The sequence below is a fragment of the Leucopleurus acutus genome (assembly GCF_964270905.1).
Source record: "Leucopleurus acutus genome assembly, chromosome: 1".
In the NCBI taxonomy this organism is placed as follows: Eukaryota; Metazoa; Chordata; class Mammalia; order Artiodactyla; family Delphinidae; genus Leucopleurus; species Leucopleurus acutus.
The window spans coordinates 133,131,997-133,146,035 of NC_139142.1; the positions used below are offsets into that span (position 1 = coordinate 133,131,997).

At 39.7% G+C, this 14,039-nt stretch overlaps 1 protein-coding gene across 2 annotated transcripts in view; it reads right to left on the reverse strand.

Moving 5' to 3' along the window:
- Positions 1-14,039, reverse strand: part of CSNK1G1 (casein kinase 1 gamma 1) — a 149,540-nt gene that overhangs the window by 32,103 nt on the left and 103,398 nt on the right. For both annotated transcript variants that reach the window (XM_082850723.1, XM_082850722.1), the window contains exon 5: positions 788-939. In XM_082850723.1, coding sequence (XP_082706849.1) covers positions 788-939 — 152 coding nt within the window. The remainder of the gene's footprint in view (positions 1-787; positions 940-14,039) is intronic.

Genomic DNA, 14,039 nt, shown 5'->3' on the forward strand with positions numbered 1-14,039 from the left:
AATAATAATCATAAAATTATTCAAATTTCATTAAGTTCACTTCTATCTTCAAAGCTTTTCTACTCAGTATAGAAAGGGAAGCATGAGCATTTGAATTTTTGACTCAAAAGTCAAGATCAATTTTCTAACATTTCCAAGTCTTTAAACTGGGTGAGACCATCACCATTTCAGACCAATAAAGACATCCTTCTGCTTAGGGGATGACAAAGTTCTCAAAGGAACTGTCTTAACTGTTCCTTAAAGTGGTACTAGTGTGTAATTTGGTAGGAGCTGAGAAAGCTGCCTCTTCAGCTGTCTCAGTCTCTGTGAGAACTAGAGGCAAGAGAACTAAGGCAGGTTCTTGGTCACACAACTTCAGAATCTGATTTTAGGGCAGTGGGTTACATCTCCAATCTTTTCTTGGATGCGATGGTAAGGAGAGAGGGAGGACATGACAAAATTTTACAGTCATGTGTTTAAAACGTATAAATAAAACAACAAAGAAGTTACTTGCATCTGTACAATTTTTCCTAATCATCCTCTCTCTCCCTAAATAAATTTCCACTTCAGTCAAGGTCAGAGTATTGCTCCAAGGTGCAAATTCTTAAAATAAAGCAAACAGCAAATGCAGTGCGACTTCTCTGGATTAACCCTTTTTGCCCCAGCCAGCTTCCTAGAATGCCACCAAGCCAGTAAGTGTGCATTCACTAGGTGTCACTACAGCTAGTAAATCACCAACAGGGACACAAGGATGTGGCTGGGAGACCCGCCCCGCCTATCCTTCTGCAGAATGGCAACGCCAACTTACCAACTGAATGGCTATCATTAACACAGTCTTCAAAGTAAAAGTTCGGTCACAGAGATCAAACAAGTCCTCCAAGCTAGGGCCCAGAAGCTCCAGCACCATGGCATTGTATTTCCCACATGGTCCAAAGTAATACACCTGTGGGAGACCTTCACCTGAAAGCAGAGGGAAAATAGGGTGCAGAGTGAGGGACACAAAAACCAAAATATGAGATAGCTGCAACAGCACTAAGTAGATAAAAAGGAAATATAACTTGTGAGATTTTTGTTTTCTTTCATAGTCCCTACTGGAGAACTCAAACTGAGCACAACAGCTTCAAAGGGAACTAGTAATGTGTGGGAAAGGCTAAGCCATTGCACAATATGTTCAAATAAGCAGTTATTTAATACCAGAGTGCCAAAGGCATTTCCACTGCTATGTAGGACAGAGAATGGTCCCTGATCCACTGTTGGATTAGAGCGTAAACTATTCTCCCCCAAGGATGCCCAAAAGCGCACTAGCATAAAAGGTTCAAAAGATGGCTCATGAGCTCAAAGGCCAGGCTAACACACCTTGTTGCATTAGCTGGTTTCATTTGCACTCCCTATGCTTACTACCAAAGCCACAAGGAGATGGAACTGTTTCCAACTGTTGCTCTGAGGAGAGCTCAGACCGAAGGGCTGAGGTCACAGAGGATGCAGCCTGGTCCTTTTCTCATACGGAGTCTCTGGAGTTTCCTGTTTTCTATCAGTTGGAGAAAAGTCAACAGACTGGGTTTGGTTACTGATAAGTAATTATGAAAGGAAAAGGAATAAAAATACAAGGCTGGGTTTTCCCCAGATTTGAAATTCATAGTTATAAGAAGCCAAAATCTAGACTTTCTCACCTACGTGGCAACTTGTGAACGAATTTCCTCCTTAAAGCGTATTGTAAATATGAGGCACTCAATAAATATGTGCTAAATGGCACCGTGTGAACTGTAGGTATGAATGAGGCTACAGAACTTCTAAAAATCTGGTCTTACAGTGAGAACACTTCCATCTTAATACACTTATGTACACCACGGTCTACAGTTGTACACGCTGCAGATTACTGCTTGCTCCTGTCTGTAAGTTTTTTAGACAACAAAATTCTCTCCATCTTCGCATTTTATTTGTACAGATATGGTACAGGCAGAGGTAATTATATCTACTGTAATCTGAATGTTTGTGTCCCTCCAAAATTCGCATGTTGAAAACCTAATGCCCAGTGTGATGGTTTTAAGAGGTGTGGGCCTTTGGGAGGTGAGATCATGAAGGCAGGGCCTTCGTGAATGGGATTAATGCCCTTAAAAAAGAGACCCCACAGAGCTCCCTAGCCCCTTCAGCCATGTGAGGACACAGTAGCAAGTCAGCAGTCTGCAACCCAGACGAGGGCCTTCACCAGAACCTGACCATGCTGGTATCATGATCTTGGACTTCCAGCCTCTGGAACTGTGAGAAATAAATTTCTGTGTTTATAAGCCACTCAGTCTGTAGTATTTTGTTACAGCAGCCCAACTGGATTAAGACAATGTCTAATACTTGGAACTTTAACCCAATGTGCCCATCCTTCTCTCCAGCACAGGTCTTCTGTATGATTCATTGCTATGATATGTGTTTATTTCATGTGTTGCAATAGTCTATCCTATTCCATCTAAATACTAAACAACTTCTTTCTTAGTGTTTCATAGGCTCATTCCTGTCTCATACCATTTTATATAGTATACTCTGAATTGTCCTTGTGGTTGTTTTGATTCTCCCTATCTCCAAAAGGAAACAGAGTTGAATTTATCTTTTTTTCTCCTGTTGTTTTGAAGAACTCCTTCTTCAGTTCATTTAAAAATATATAAAACCTAACAGCTGTTCCCAATGAGTTCTACTGAGAAATCCAAAGCAGAACAGTATCATAGAGATTTATTGCTTTTATTAATCAGATACATGGTAGATTGTAGTTTGGAGATCTTTAAAATTTTATATCCTATATAATAGTTTTTGATGTGACTAAAATTTGATTTTCCTAATATAAAAATTATACTCTTCAAAACAGGTATGGCAGATCTGTTGGTTACCTGCTCAATATCCATTCCCTCCTTCTTTCTTAACAACAAAATTTCTAATTATTGTGAATAGCAACTCGCCCAGTTATAACTTTCCAGTCTCCCTCGATAATAGGAATGACCAGTGAGATGGAAGCAGAAATTGTTGGATAGGGTGGTTCTAGGAAAGTTCTTTCAAGGGAGCTGACTCAAAAAAAAAAAAAGGGAGCTGACTCAAGTTGGAGGTATGCCCCTTTGAGATGACCGAAGCTCCAGAAGCCATCTAGAACCATCAGATACCTTGAAGATTTAACATAGTACCAAGATGGATGGAGCAAAATTAGAAGAACCCATCCCTGACAGCTATGAAGCAACCACACTAATGTTGGGCTTCCCTTCCCTCTGGACTATTTTAATCCAAAAGAAAAATCAATCTGGGACTTCCTTGGTGGTCCAGTGGGTAAGACTCCAGGCTCCCAATGCAGGGGGCCGGGTTCGATCCCTGGTCGGGGAACTAGATCCTGCATGCATGCCACAATTAAAGATCCCATGTGCCACAACTAAGACCCAGTGCAGCCAAAATAAATAATAAATAAATTTGAAAAAAATATATATATCCCATGTAGCTTTAAAAAAAAAAAAGAAAAATCAATCTCTACCTGACTGAACTACTGTTATTTGGATTTTTCTTTTTAACAACCAAATCTAAGCCTAATTAATAAACATACTATTCCTTTACTTGGTTAAATTGCAAATCTAGGCACAATATCCTTCTGAAGTACAAGCTAAAAGTCAGACCTGTGTAGAAATATAATATTGGCATAATTTTCTAGACCTGCTGCCAAGACTTAAGGATCAGTTTAAAAATAAGACAGATGATCATCTTGTTCTTGACAATCTTCGGTACCAAATCTAGGCATCTCTTGCCAGAAATTTCCATGTTTACAAAAAAGTCACAAAAGCTTTCTGGGTGATGTCTATAATTTTTAACTGTGAGTAATGTCACTCGTAACTCCTGCCTAGTAACTTCAAAGATGCGAGGAGTTCCTGCTGGCTGCATTATTGCTCCTTTTATTAAATATTCTGAATCTCACAATACTCTGTTGGGCTTTGGGATGCTCAAGACAATTTCTAGATTACTGAGTGGCCTTGAGGCTTTTCTCAAAGATGGACTAGGTCCAAGATGCTAGTGTAGAAAGAGCTCAAGTCAGAGTCATGGATTTGGTTCTGCTACCAACTCTGAAAATTCTTCCACCTCTTTGCTCTTTTTCATCTGTAAAGAGGAGGGGTTTAGACTGGTTCTCTTTTATTTTTTGGCCACGCCGCGTGGCATGTGGGACCTTAGTTCCCTGACAAGGGATCGAAACCTCACCCCCTACAGTGGAAGCGTAGAGTCTTAACCACTGGATTGCCAGGGAAGTCCCTAGACTGGTTCTCTTTTAAATCCAAAATTCTGATTATAGCTAGGATTTCCTTCTAGCTACCTTCTAGGTTCCTCTTTGTAAAGCCATAGCACCAGTATGAATGAAACTTGTCTTCATGTTATATAAAATATGCATAGTACAAATTTAAATGTAGCTTGTAACTGGTAGTGGTACTCAACTGAAAGTGTGTATATTAGAAATATCTCCAAAACTTTAGAAAACAGATACAGTGACTTTACTTCAAACCTATCAAACCAGAATTTCTAGTAGTGGATGTAAGCATAGCTCCACAGGTGATTCAGAAGTGCAACCTAGAGGGTAGAAATAAAGGGCATTGCTTTGCTTTATGGCTAATATATTATGAAGACTCAGAAAACACTGACAGACTAATCTGTTTCAGAAGTTCTCTCATATCAGAACAACTGGACTCAACACCTACTAAAAGGAATCATTTTAAGGCTATTTGAAAGACCTGTTTAGAGTTTCTTAGGTATTACAGAAAATGTGCTGCTGACTATAGAAGTCTCTTTGGGAGATGTGGCCTTAATTTATTAGAACTGTCTGTACAGATAAAGATGCCCACACAAGTTCCAATCTGTGTCTGGTTTCACACGTGATTGCCCCAAAACTGGCCAGTGCTGGTGGTGAACAACACAGACACAGGCCCACTAAGAAAGTCTGCCTCTTTGGTCAGAGATTACTGTACAGTAATGATTTATCACCTGGGCTGTATTTAAATGAGAAATCCTGTATATTATGTTTCACACTACTTTTGCAGAGCTATCGCTAATCCATTGTTTAGGAAATTTTAAATTAATCAACATTATGGTGGAACTCCTTTAATAAGACTGGGGATGAGGGCAAAGCCTTAAATGCAATAAACATGTTGAAAACAAGGTACTTCCTGCAAATAATTTTGAGGTAAAGGCAATGAAGTGGGGGAAGTAAGCAATGTAGATATGCACTGAATTCTTTGATCCATGGTATTTCAGAAACTAAGGTACTGTTATAATCTCTCATCTGCTCTGAAAATAAAAGCACTTAGTTAAGGTCTCCCTCCTAAATTGGTCAACTGCATAAAAGCTTGAAAATTAAATAAGTAGATTCCAAATTCTCCTCTTCTGAAGAATTTCCAACAGATTTCATTATATTACCTTTAGCCACAGGTTAAATCTCTCATAAACCAAAACTGCAAGGTTCTATACACACTGTACAAGTTACAATGTATATTTTCACAGGGAACTATGAAACAGCTTTTCCATCCATCAATAACATATTCTTATAACTCCTGCTGGACATATGGCCCACACATATATCAAATTGCACAGAACAGGAAGCGAGATGTATAACACTACAGCTAATTTTCAGTCTGTCATAAATTTAACTTGGGTTAAACACACCAAATCAAGGGTAACGGCTTCTTTATCATCCAACCTGTTATCTAAAAAGATTCCATAATGTATTATGAACAGTAACTACTCTAAGTAGAGATATTTTTCAATACACATCAGGCTGAGAACTGAAATAGAACCACCTTGAAGCTTTTGGTAATTTGATCACATTATTGCCTAATAATTAGCCTTTCATTATTTTTGAAAAACTAAATTACCTAGATGTGAAGCAAACTCAAATAAGTCCCACACCTACATTAATACCTGGATGTAAAAAAATAACATCATATAAATATTTCTATGAAAAAATAAGTATATGCTGATGATGACTGTCTTCTAAAGTCAGGGCTTTAGGAAAAAACCTTTAAGGACATAATGACCTTGGCAATTCCCTTCTTTTATTTATACAGTTTGCTTTTTAATTTTTAAAGAAAAGAGGAGAGTTTTTCTCCAAAGTTAAGCTGTCCTTGGTCCCATCAATGGTAGTGGCTTTTAGCACAGCTACTGGATGTTCCTTAGTGTTTATGAGAGGTCAGGGAATTACTGACACACAGGGAATTATCACCAGGGGTAATAATAATAATATTAAATAAGTCCACTTAACAAGAAAGCAGAAAGAATAGGCAGACAAACATGATAATATTCCATGGGAAGAAGTGAAAGGGGAAAATGAAAGCATAGGCTTTAAAACTCAGAAAATAACTCTATAAAAACAATGCATTATTACAAAAATATGAGACAATACATGTGTTTGTTTCTCTTTTAAAAAAAGAACAGAATCCCTCTCATTTCTCTGACTCTGAAAAAAATGGCTTTTTACAATAAGAACCAGTTCAACATATGAATCTACTTCAACTAAACTGCTGATTTAATAACAGAAACAGCTAGACCCAAAATTAAAGAATCAGGATTACTTTGCCTTACCTATAATGAAAAATGTTTTACTACTGTCTTGTTCACTGGCCTCTTGGGAACTGGAGTATCACCAGACATATGCTCCTAACATGAGCTCAAATTTGTATGGTGGGAGAAGAGAAGGTGAGGAAAGGCAGAGCAGAGGAATAATCTCACATTTGCGAGCCAGAGAAATTGAGCTTTTACAGTTTCTCTATTACATACACACATAATTACAAAGGCCTTAAGCCTCAAAGCAGGTTCAAAGTTTTGTTTATCCAAAGGAGTCAGGAAAGAAAGTCCAAGATAGGACATCTTTCTTCTGCAGCAGATAGCATCAAAGATAAAAAATGTTTTAAAAGTGTGTTGTGTACTGGGGGTGGGATTGAAGGGTAGGGGATCCTTTCTCTTCTCCAAAAGACTAACAACTCAGCTCAGAACTGGTAAATTTATAGGATAAAAAAAAAAAACCCAATCTCCGAAATTTTACCACTTTGTCCCTGTGATTAAGTTATATAGACAGGGTCTCCCTGGTGGTGCAGTGGTTAAGAATCCGCCTGCCAATGCAGGGGACATGGGTTCGAGCCCTGGCCCGGGAAGATCCCACATGCTGTGGAGCAAATAAGCCCATGTGCCACAACTACTGAGCCTGAGCTCTACAGCCCGCGAGCCACAACTACTGAGCCCACGTGCCACAGCTACTGAAGGCTGCGCGCCTAGAGCCCGTGCTCCGCAACAAGAGAAGCCACGACAATGAGAAGCCTGCACACCAGAACGAAGAGTAGCCTCCGCTCACCACAACTAGAAAAAGCCTGCACACAGCAAGACCCAACACAGCCAAGGGAAAAAAAAAAAAAAGTTATATAGACAGACTATCTACTGAGCTTCAAAAGCTGAGAGATGATCAATTCTTTTTAACACACACCTGAACAATAACAACTAAAAAGAAAGCTATAGCAGGCATTTAGAAAGAATAAGAAGGAAAAAAATGAGATTATTCAAAGTACAGTGACCCTCTTCCTGACAATCCTGCCCCACTCCCATTACACTCTCTTTGTCCATGTATCTGCCTTCCCTATGAACTAAGAGAAGGCTGTTTGAAGGCAGTGACTACTATGTGTTAATTATGTTTGTGTATCGGTGCCTAGCACCAGTCCAAGCACATGGTAGATAAGGGCAGAATAAGTACTAAGTAAATAAATAAATACAATTCAGTGAAATTGACTTGAGTTTTCTATTTGGAACACACAATATTTAAACCTCAAAATGCTAAAATACACAGAGCAAAACAAATTAATCAGATTTTAAATGTGTGGGAATGCTAACATAATTGATATTTCTGAGTAGTTCTTATTTGGATTTCATGGGAATGATATTTAAGAAGTTCTGTTGGGTAAGCCACCAATATGAAGATTCCAAGTAATTCAGAGATGTAGTATTTCTACATGGACTTTCTTCTGTGTATTTTCTTCCATGATGGTTGTATATGGTATGTGCAGTTATGCCTTTGCTGTTCCCACATGCCGGTGAACTATTTATAATTATTCATTTTAGTGAACAGTACTGAAAAACATACACACAAACAAATGTAAACGTCTTCCTATCTCTCAATAAAGCACCTGCCCATCCAAATAGATTAAATGACCAACGAAGTTAGCCATCTAAGTTGTCTAATGTGCAAAGGAAGTCTGATGACATCTTCCTATCCTTTTCTTCTCCCACTCCATTTTTAGACACATTCTTTATTTTGGTCCTGTCTAACTTGGAATTATATGGTCTTTTCTATAACCCTTTTCCATCTCACTTCAATTTCACAGTCATCCTATGAACAAAACAGGGAAAATACTAATGACTCCATTTTACATATGAGATAGAGACCCTGAGAGACATCGTGTGACCTTTCCTAGCTGACAGGGTGCCCAAGTAACACAACCAGACCTCTCAACTCCAGAATCACTGCTCACGTCGCTGTGTAAGCTGCCAACATTCTCCGCCTTCGTTCTTCTTCCCTTTCATTCATGTGGTTGCCAAAGTTATTCTCTGTGCTCCCTACCCCACTTCTTCCAAACCACATGCCTTTTTGGTTACCATTATCCTTCCAGGATATAAATCTGCCACCCTACTACACAGGCAGATGAATCTGGTTAATCTGTCCTACCCACCTCCTTGGTTCCCAATATTTATTTTTGGCTGCGATGGGTCTCCGTTGCTGCCCACGGGCTTTCTCTAGCTGCAGTGAGGAGGGGCTGCTCTTCATTGCAGTGCGCGGGCTTATTATAGCGGTGGCTTCTCTTGTTGCAGAGCACAGGCTCTAGGCCCGAGAGCTTCAGTAGTTGTGGCTCGCGGGCTCTAGAGAGCAGGCTCAGTAGCTGTGGCATTCGGGCTTAACTGCTCCGCGGCATGTGGGATCTTCCCGGATCAGAGCTCGAACCTGTGTCCCCTGCATTGGCAGGTAGATTCTTAACCACTGCGTCACCAGGAAAGTCCCGATATTTTTATATCAGTTACCTGAATACTATTTTACAGTTTTTGCATCATCTGTCCATCTCTCTATAGTTTTTTTTAAATTAATTAATTTATTATTTATTTATTTTATTTCATTTTTGGCTGCGTTGGGTCTTCATTGCTGTGCGCGGGTTTTCTCTAGTTGCAGCGAATGGGGGCTACTCTTCGTTGCGGTGTGCAGGCTTCTCATGGCAGTAGCTTCTCTTGTTGTGGAGCACGGGCTCTAGGTGCCGTAGGCTTCAGTAGTTGTGGTGCACGGGCTCAGCAGTTGTGGCTCACGGGCTCTAGAGCACAGGCTCAGTAGTTGTGGTGCAGAGGCTTTGCTGCTCTGTGGCATGTGGGATCTTCCCAGACCAGGGCTCGAACCCATGTCCCCTGCATTGGCAGGCGGATTCTTAACCACTGTGCCACCAGGGAAGTCCATCTCTATAGTTCTTGATTTGTCAATTCCAGTTCCTTATCTGGAATGGGGGCCACCTGGGACATTAGTTTTTTAAATTATAAATGTGATATATACTAATTTTAAATAAATACAATAGCAAACCAAAAGCAGTACGGAAACATATGAATAAAAAGTATTCATATCCATAATAGATGATACATATAATTAAAAATACTTTTCTGGAAATTGAGCTATTTGTAATGAGGTGGATAGACCTAGAGTCTGTCATACAGAGTGAAGTAAGTCAGAAAGAAAAAGACAAATACCGTATGCTAACACATATATATGGAATTTAAGAAAAAAAAAATGTCATGAAGAACCTAGGGGTAAGGCAGGAATAAAGACGCAGACCTCCTAGAGAACGGACTTGAGGTTATGGGGAGGGGGAAGGGTGAGCTGTGACAGGGCGAGAGAGAGTCATGGACATATACACACTAACAAACGTAGTAAGGTAGATACCTAGTTGGAAGCAGCCGCATGGCACAGGGATATTGGCTTGGTGCTTTGTGACAGCCTGGAGGGGTGGGATAGGGAGGGTGGGAGGGAGGGAGTCGCAAGAGGGAAGAGATATGGGAACATATGTATATGTATAACTGATTCACTTTGTTATAAAGCAGAAACTAACACACCATTGTAAAGCAATTATACCCCAATAAAGATGTTAAAAAAAATACTTTTCTGCAACTTCATTTGTAATTTAATATTACATAATGGACATTTTTCCTTGTCAACACATGTATGCACATCATTCACTTTAAAAGTTACATCATATCTCCCCCTATGATGTATCACATTTAAGTTTTCCTGTACTGATGGGCATTTAGGTTGTAACCGTATATTTGTTATTAGAAATAGACATTATAGTGAACAGCTATTGCTTTCGCCTGACACGCATCCTTTCTTCCTTCTTCTGATAACATCTTACTCTTCCAGCAGGAAAGCACCATTCCTTCATTGTTACTACATGTGGTGAAAGTGGGGTCAAGCCATTTCCCACTGCCACCCCAAGGATATGACTCAAGCCAGATTAATTAGAGGATTCTATCCTCCTGCCCTGGGGAACTGGGTCAAGGATAGGAGCTTGAACTATGTCGGTACAATAAGAGTCAACTCTGGGCCTTTTTGAAACTATAGAGAAGGAGGAGCGATTTTCGTCCCCCTTGATCACTAAACTGGAAGGAGCTTAGCCTGAAGCTACCAGAGACAACCACATGAGAACAGGTAGACTACTTATCTGAGAATGAAACCAACACAGAGAAAGCAGAGCTGAGAGAAGCAGACAGACAAGTATACCACAAACCTGAGGACCAAGGACAATGCGGGTCCTGGATCTGGCTGGCCTGAGGTGAGAATCCTGGACTTCTCAGTCCTGTGAGCCAAGAAATTCTCTCCCCAACCCCCCACTCCCTCAATTAAGTGAGCTTGCACTCTATCATTTGAAAATGCAATGTGTCTAGACAGATATGCATACAACACTGCAAAAAAAATCCTTGTGCCTACATTTTGGGGCATGAATACAAATGCATCTTGAGGGTAGATTCCTTGAAGAGGAAATGCTGAGTCAAGGGTCATGCACATTTAACATTTTAGTATATGTTGCCACATTGCCAGTTCTAAATCCTCTCTGGTCCCTGGTCTGTTTCCAGTGCTCTTTTCACATTTAGTACTACCGTCCTATTACTTAAGTATCCAGGCCCATAGAATATTTAAAAATGTTTTCAGAAGCTGCCTTGACTCATTCTTCTCAAAGCCCCAGCACTAGGTTACCTCCTCTCTTACACGTAGCCAGCAGCAGCATGTTTGGAGGAGTCTCCTAGGTTTTTGTCAAAATTATCATTCATATTTCAAAGTCAGGAGAATCCTTCCTCCCCCATTATTTGTTCAACACTACAATAAGAAATTTCCACTCAAAGCATACTTGCATCACAAAAGTCTATTGGCCATAAACTGCTTTACAGTTTATGAAGTGTTTTTACATAGGCCTTCCCATTTAATCCTAACAAGTACATATAGGAATTACTATTCTCATTTTATGGGTAAGGAAATTCATTTGAAGTGACTTGCTCAGGTCATACACAGAGTGGTAATAGCCAAGACCTAAAACCCCACTTCCGCCTCCAAGTTTCAGGCTCTTTTCTTTTTGCCTGTGCTGTGCAGCATAGGGGATCTTAGTTCCCCCACTAGGGATTGAACCCTGCGCCCCCTGCGTTGGAAGCACAGAGTCTTAACCATTGGACCGCCAGGGAAGTCCCCCAGCCTCTTTTACTATACCACATATACCTATCTGCACCCTGAAGTCCACGGACATCTAGAGTGGCAGCGAGGACTACTGGGTCACATTACTTTCATAGGAGATTAACCAATTTAGTAAAGAGTCAGTAAAACGTAGTCTGTGTGTGAACCTAAGGGACAATCACAAGATACTGATGATGTTGATAGGTTATGAACTCAAGTAATAAAGAAAGAGTAATTTTTTACTTACAAAAAGCACAGGTAAGATTCTATCAGGAGTGCATTAGTAGTATTTTTCTAATACAAATACCAATCTTTAAATTAAACCTAATAAATTAAACATATCATTAGGAATTCAGAGGGCAACATGGCATATGTTTAGATTAATATAGAAAGTATAAAAAGCAGATAAGCATATGTTTTCATTAACTTTGGACCCATTTAACAAATTTTTCCCAGAAGTCTCCTGATTGAAAAAACAAACCCACTAAAGCATACAGTCTAATCATAGCACAGAAGCAGAGTGTCCCCTATTATTGAACTCTCTTAATACTTAATACCCTTCCTTAAGCGTCAAAATAGTCACGGAAGAGTAAAGTACCAAGTGTCACCCTCATTTTCTGAATGGGAAAGTAGAGGTTAACTGGATTGCCACAGAACTGGTCAATGGAACAGATGCTATAGGCTGCCATTCTTTCCTCATCTGAGCCTTCACCCAAACACCTCTCCAGTCAGAACAGATGTGACTTGGTGGAAAATTTGAGATGACCTTATAATTCTGGTCACTGAGGAGGCATGAAGACTTCCAAGGAGGCAAAGTGAACTTACTTATCTTGCTGATTTTCACTTAATCTAAGGAATAAGTGCTGCAATGTCCCTGCTTCCAGTTTCAAATTCATTTAAGTTTAAAATGTCTGGTGGTCAGTTTGTCCATTCATCAAACATCACAAGTGAGAATAGAGTGCCAAGGGAACAATAAAGAGAAGCATATAACCTTGACTGAAGGGATTGGGGACGGCTTCACAGAGAGCGGGGGTTATAGGCTGAGTCTTGAAGGATGGTTAAGAGCCGATTAGGCTGGAGTGTGCGGAGAGGGAATAATCTTGCAGGCTGAGGGACCAGCAAGCCTACAGGTAGCTCAAAGCACAGCGGCAAAAGCAGGGTAACAGCTCTCCGAAATTAGAAAAACTAAGACTATTTTACTCTCACCTGGAGTTTCTTTAAATTCTGAACCACTTACTAGTTAAGCAAATGTCTCTAAAAATTATGGCAAAGGTCATTAACAAAGTTGAAAAGGCAGAGATAGATATCTGAGTAAATAAAAAGATCAAAAGAATGAAGAAAAGGAAAACTAAGGATTTTATCTGAGTATTATACACCCATATTGCCTTAGTACATCTTTAATAACAGAACTAAGTATACACTAGGACCTTAGCATTGCCTTATAACAGCACTAATAGAAATATAATGCAAGCCATGAATGACAACCATGGATTTAATCTAAAATTTTCTAGAAGTCACATTTTAAAAGTAAAAAGAAACAGGTAAAATTAAGTTTAATAAGATTTTATTAAACTCATATCTAAAATATCATCACCTCAACATGTAATCAATTTAAAAATTATTGAGATTGCAAAACAGAAATAGAGTCACAGATGTAGGAAACAAACTTATGGTTACCAACGAGGAAAGGGGGGATGAATTGGGAGATTGGGACTGACATATATATACTACTATATATATAATAGATAACTAATGAAAAACTACTGTATAGCACAGGGAACTCTACTCAATGCTCTGTGGTGACCTAAATGGGAAGGAAATCTAAAAAAGAGTGGATATGTGTATATGTATAACTGATTCACTGTGCTGTACAGCAGAAATTAACAAAACATTGTAAAGCAACTATACTTCAATAAGAATTTAAAAGAAATTATTGAGATATTTTACAACCCTTTTTGGCATACTAAATCTTTGCAATTCAGTGTGTATTTTAAATTTACTTTTATTTTATTTATTTTTGGCTGCATTGGGTCTTTGTTGCTGCACGCAGGCTTTCTCTAGGTGCAGCGAGCGAGGGCTACTCTTTGTTGCAGTGCGCGGGCTTCTCATTGTGGTGGCTTCACAGGCTCTGTGCATGCGGGCTTCAGTAGTTGTGGCTCGCGGGCTCTAGAGCACAAGCTCAGTAGTTGTGGCACATGGGCTTAGCTGCTCTGCAGCATGTGGGATCTTCCTGGACCAGGGCTTGAACCTGTGCCCCTGCGTTGGCAGGCAGATTCTTAACCACTGTGCCCCCTTAACCACTGAAGCCCCCAGTGTGTATTTTATACTT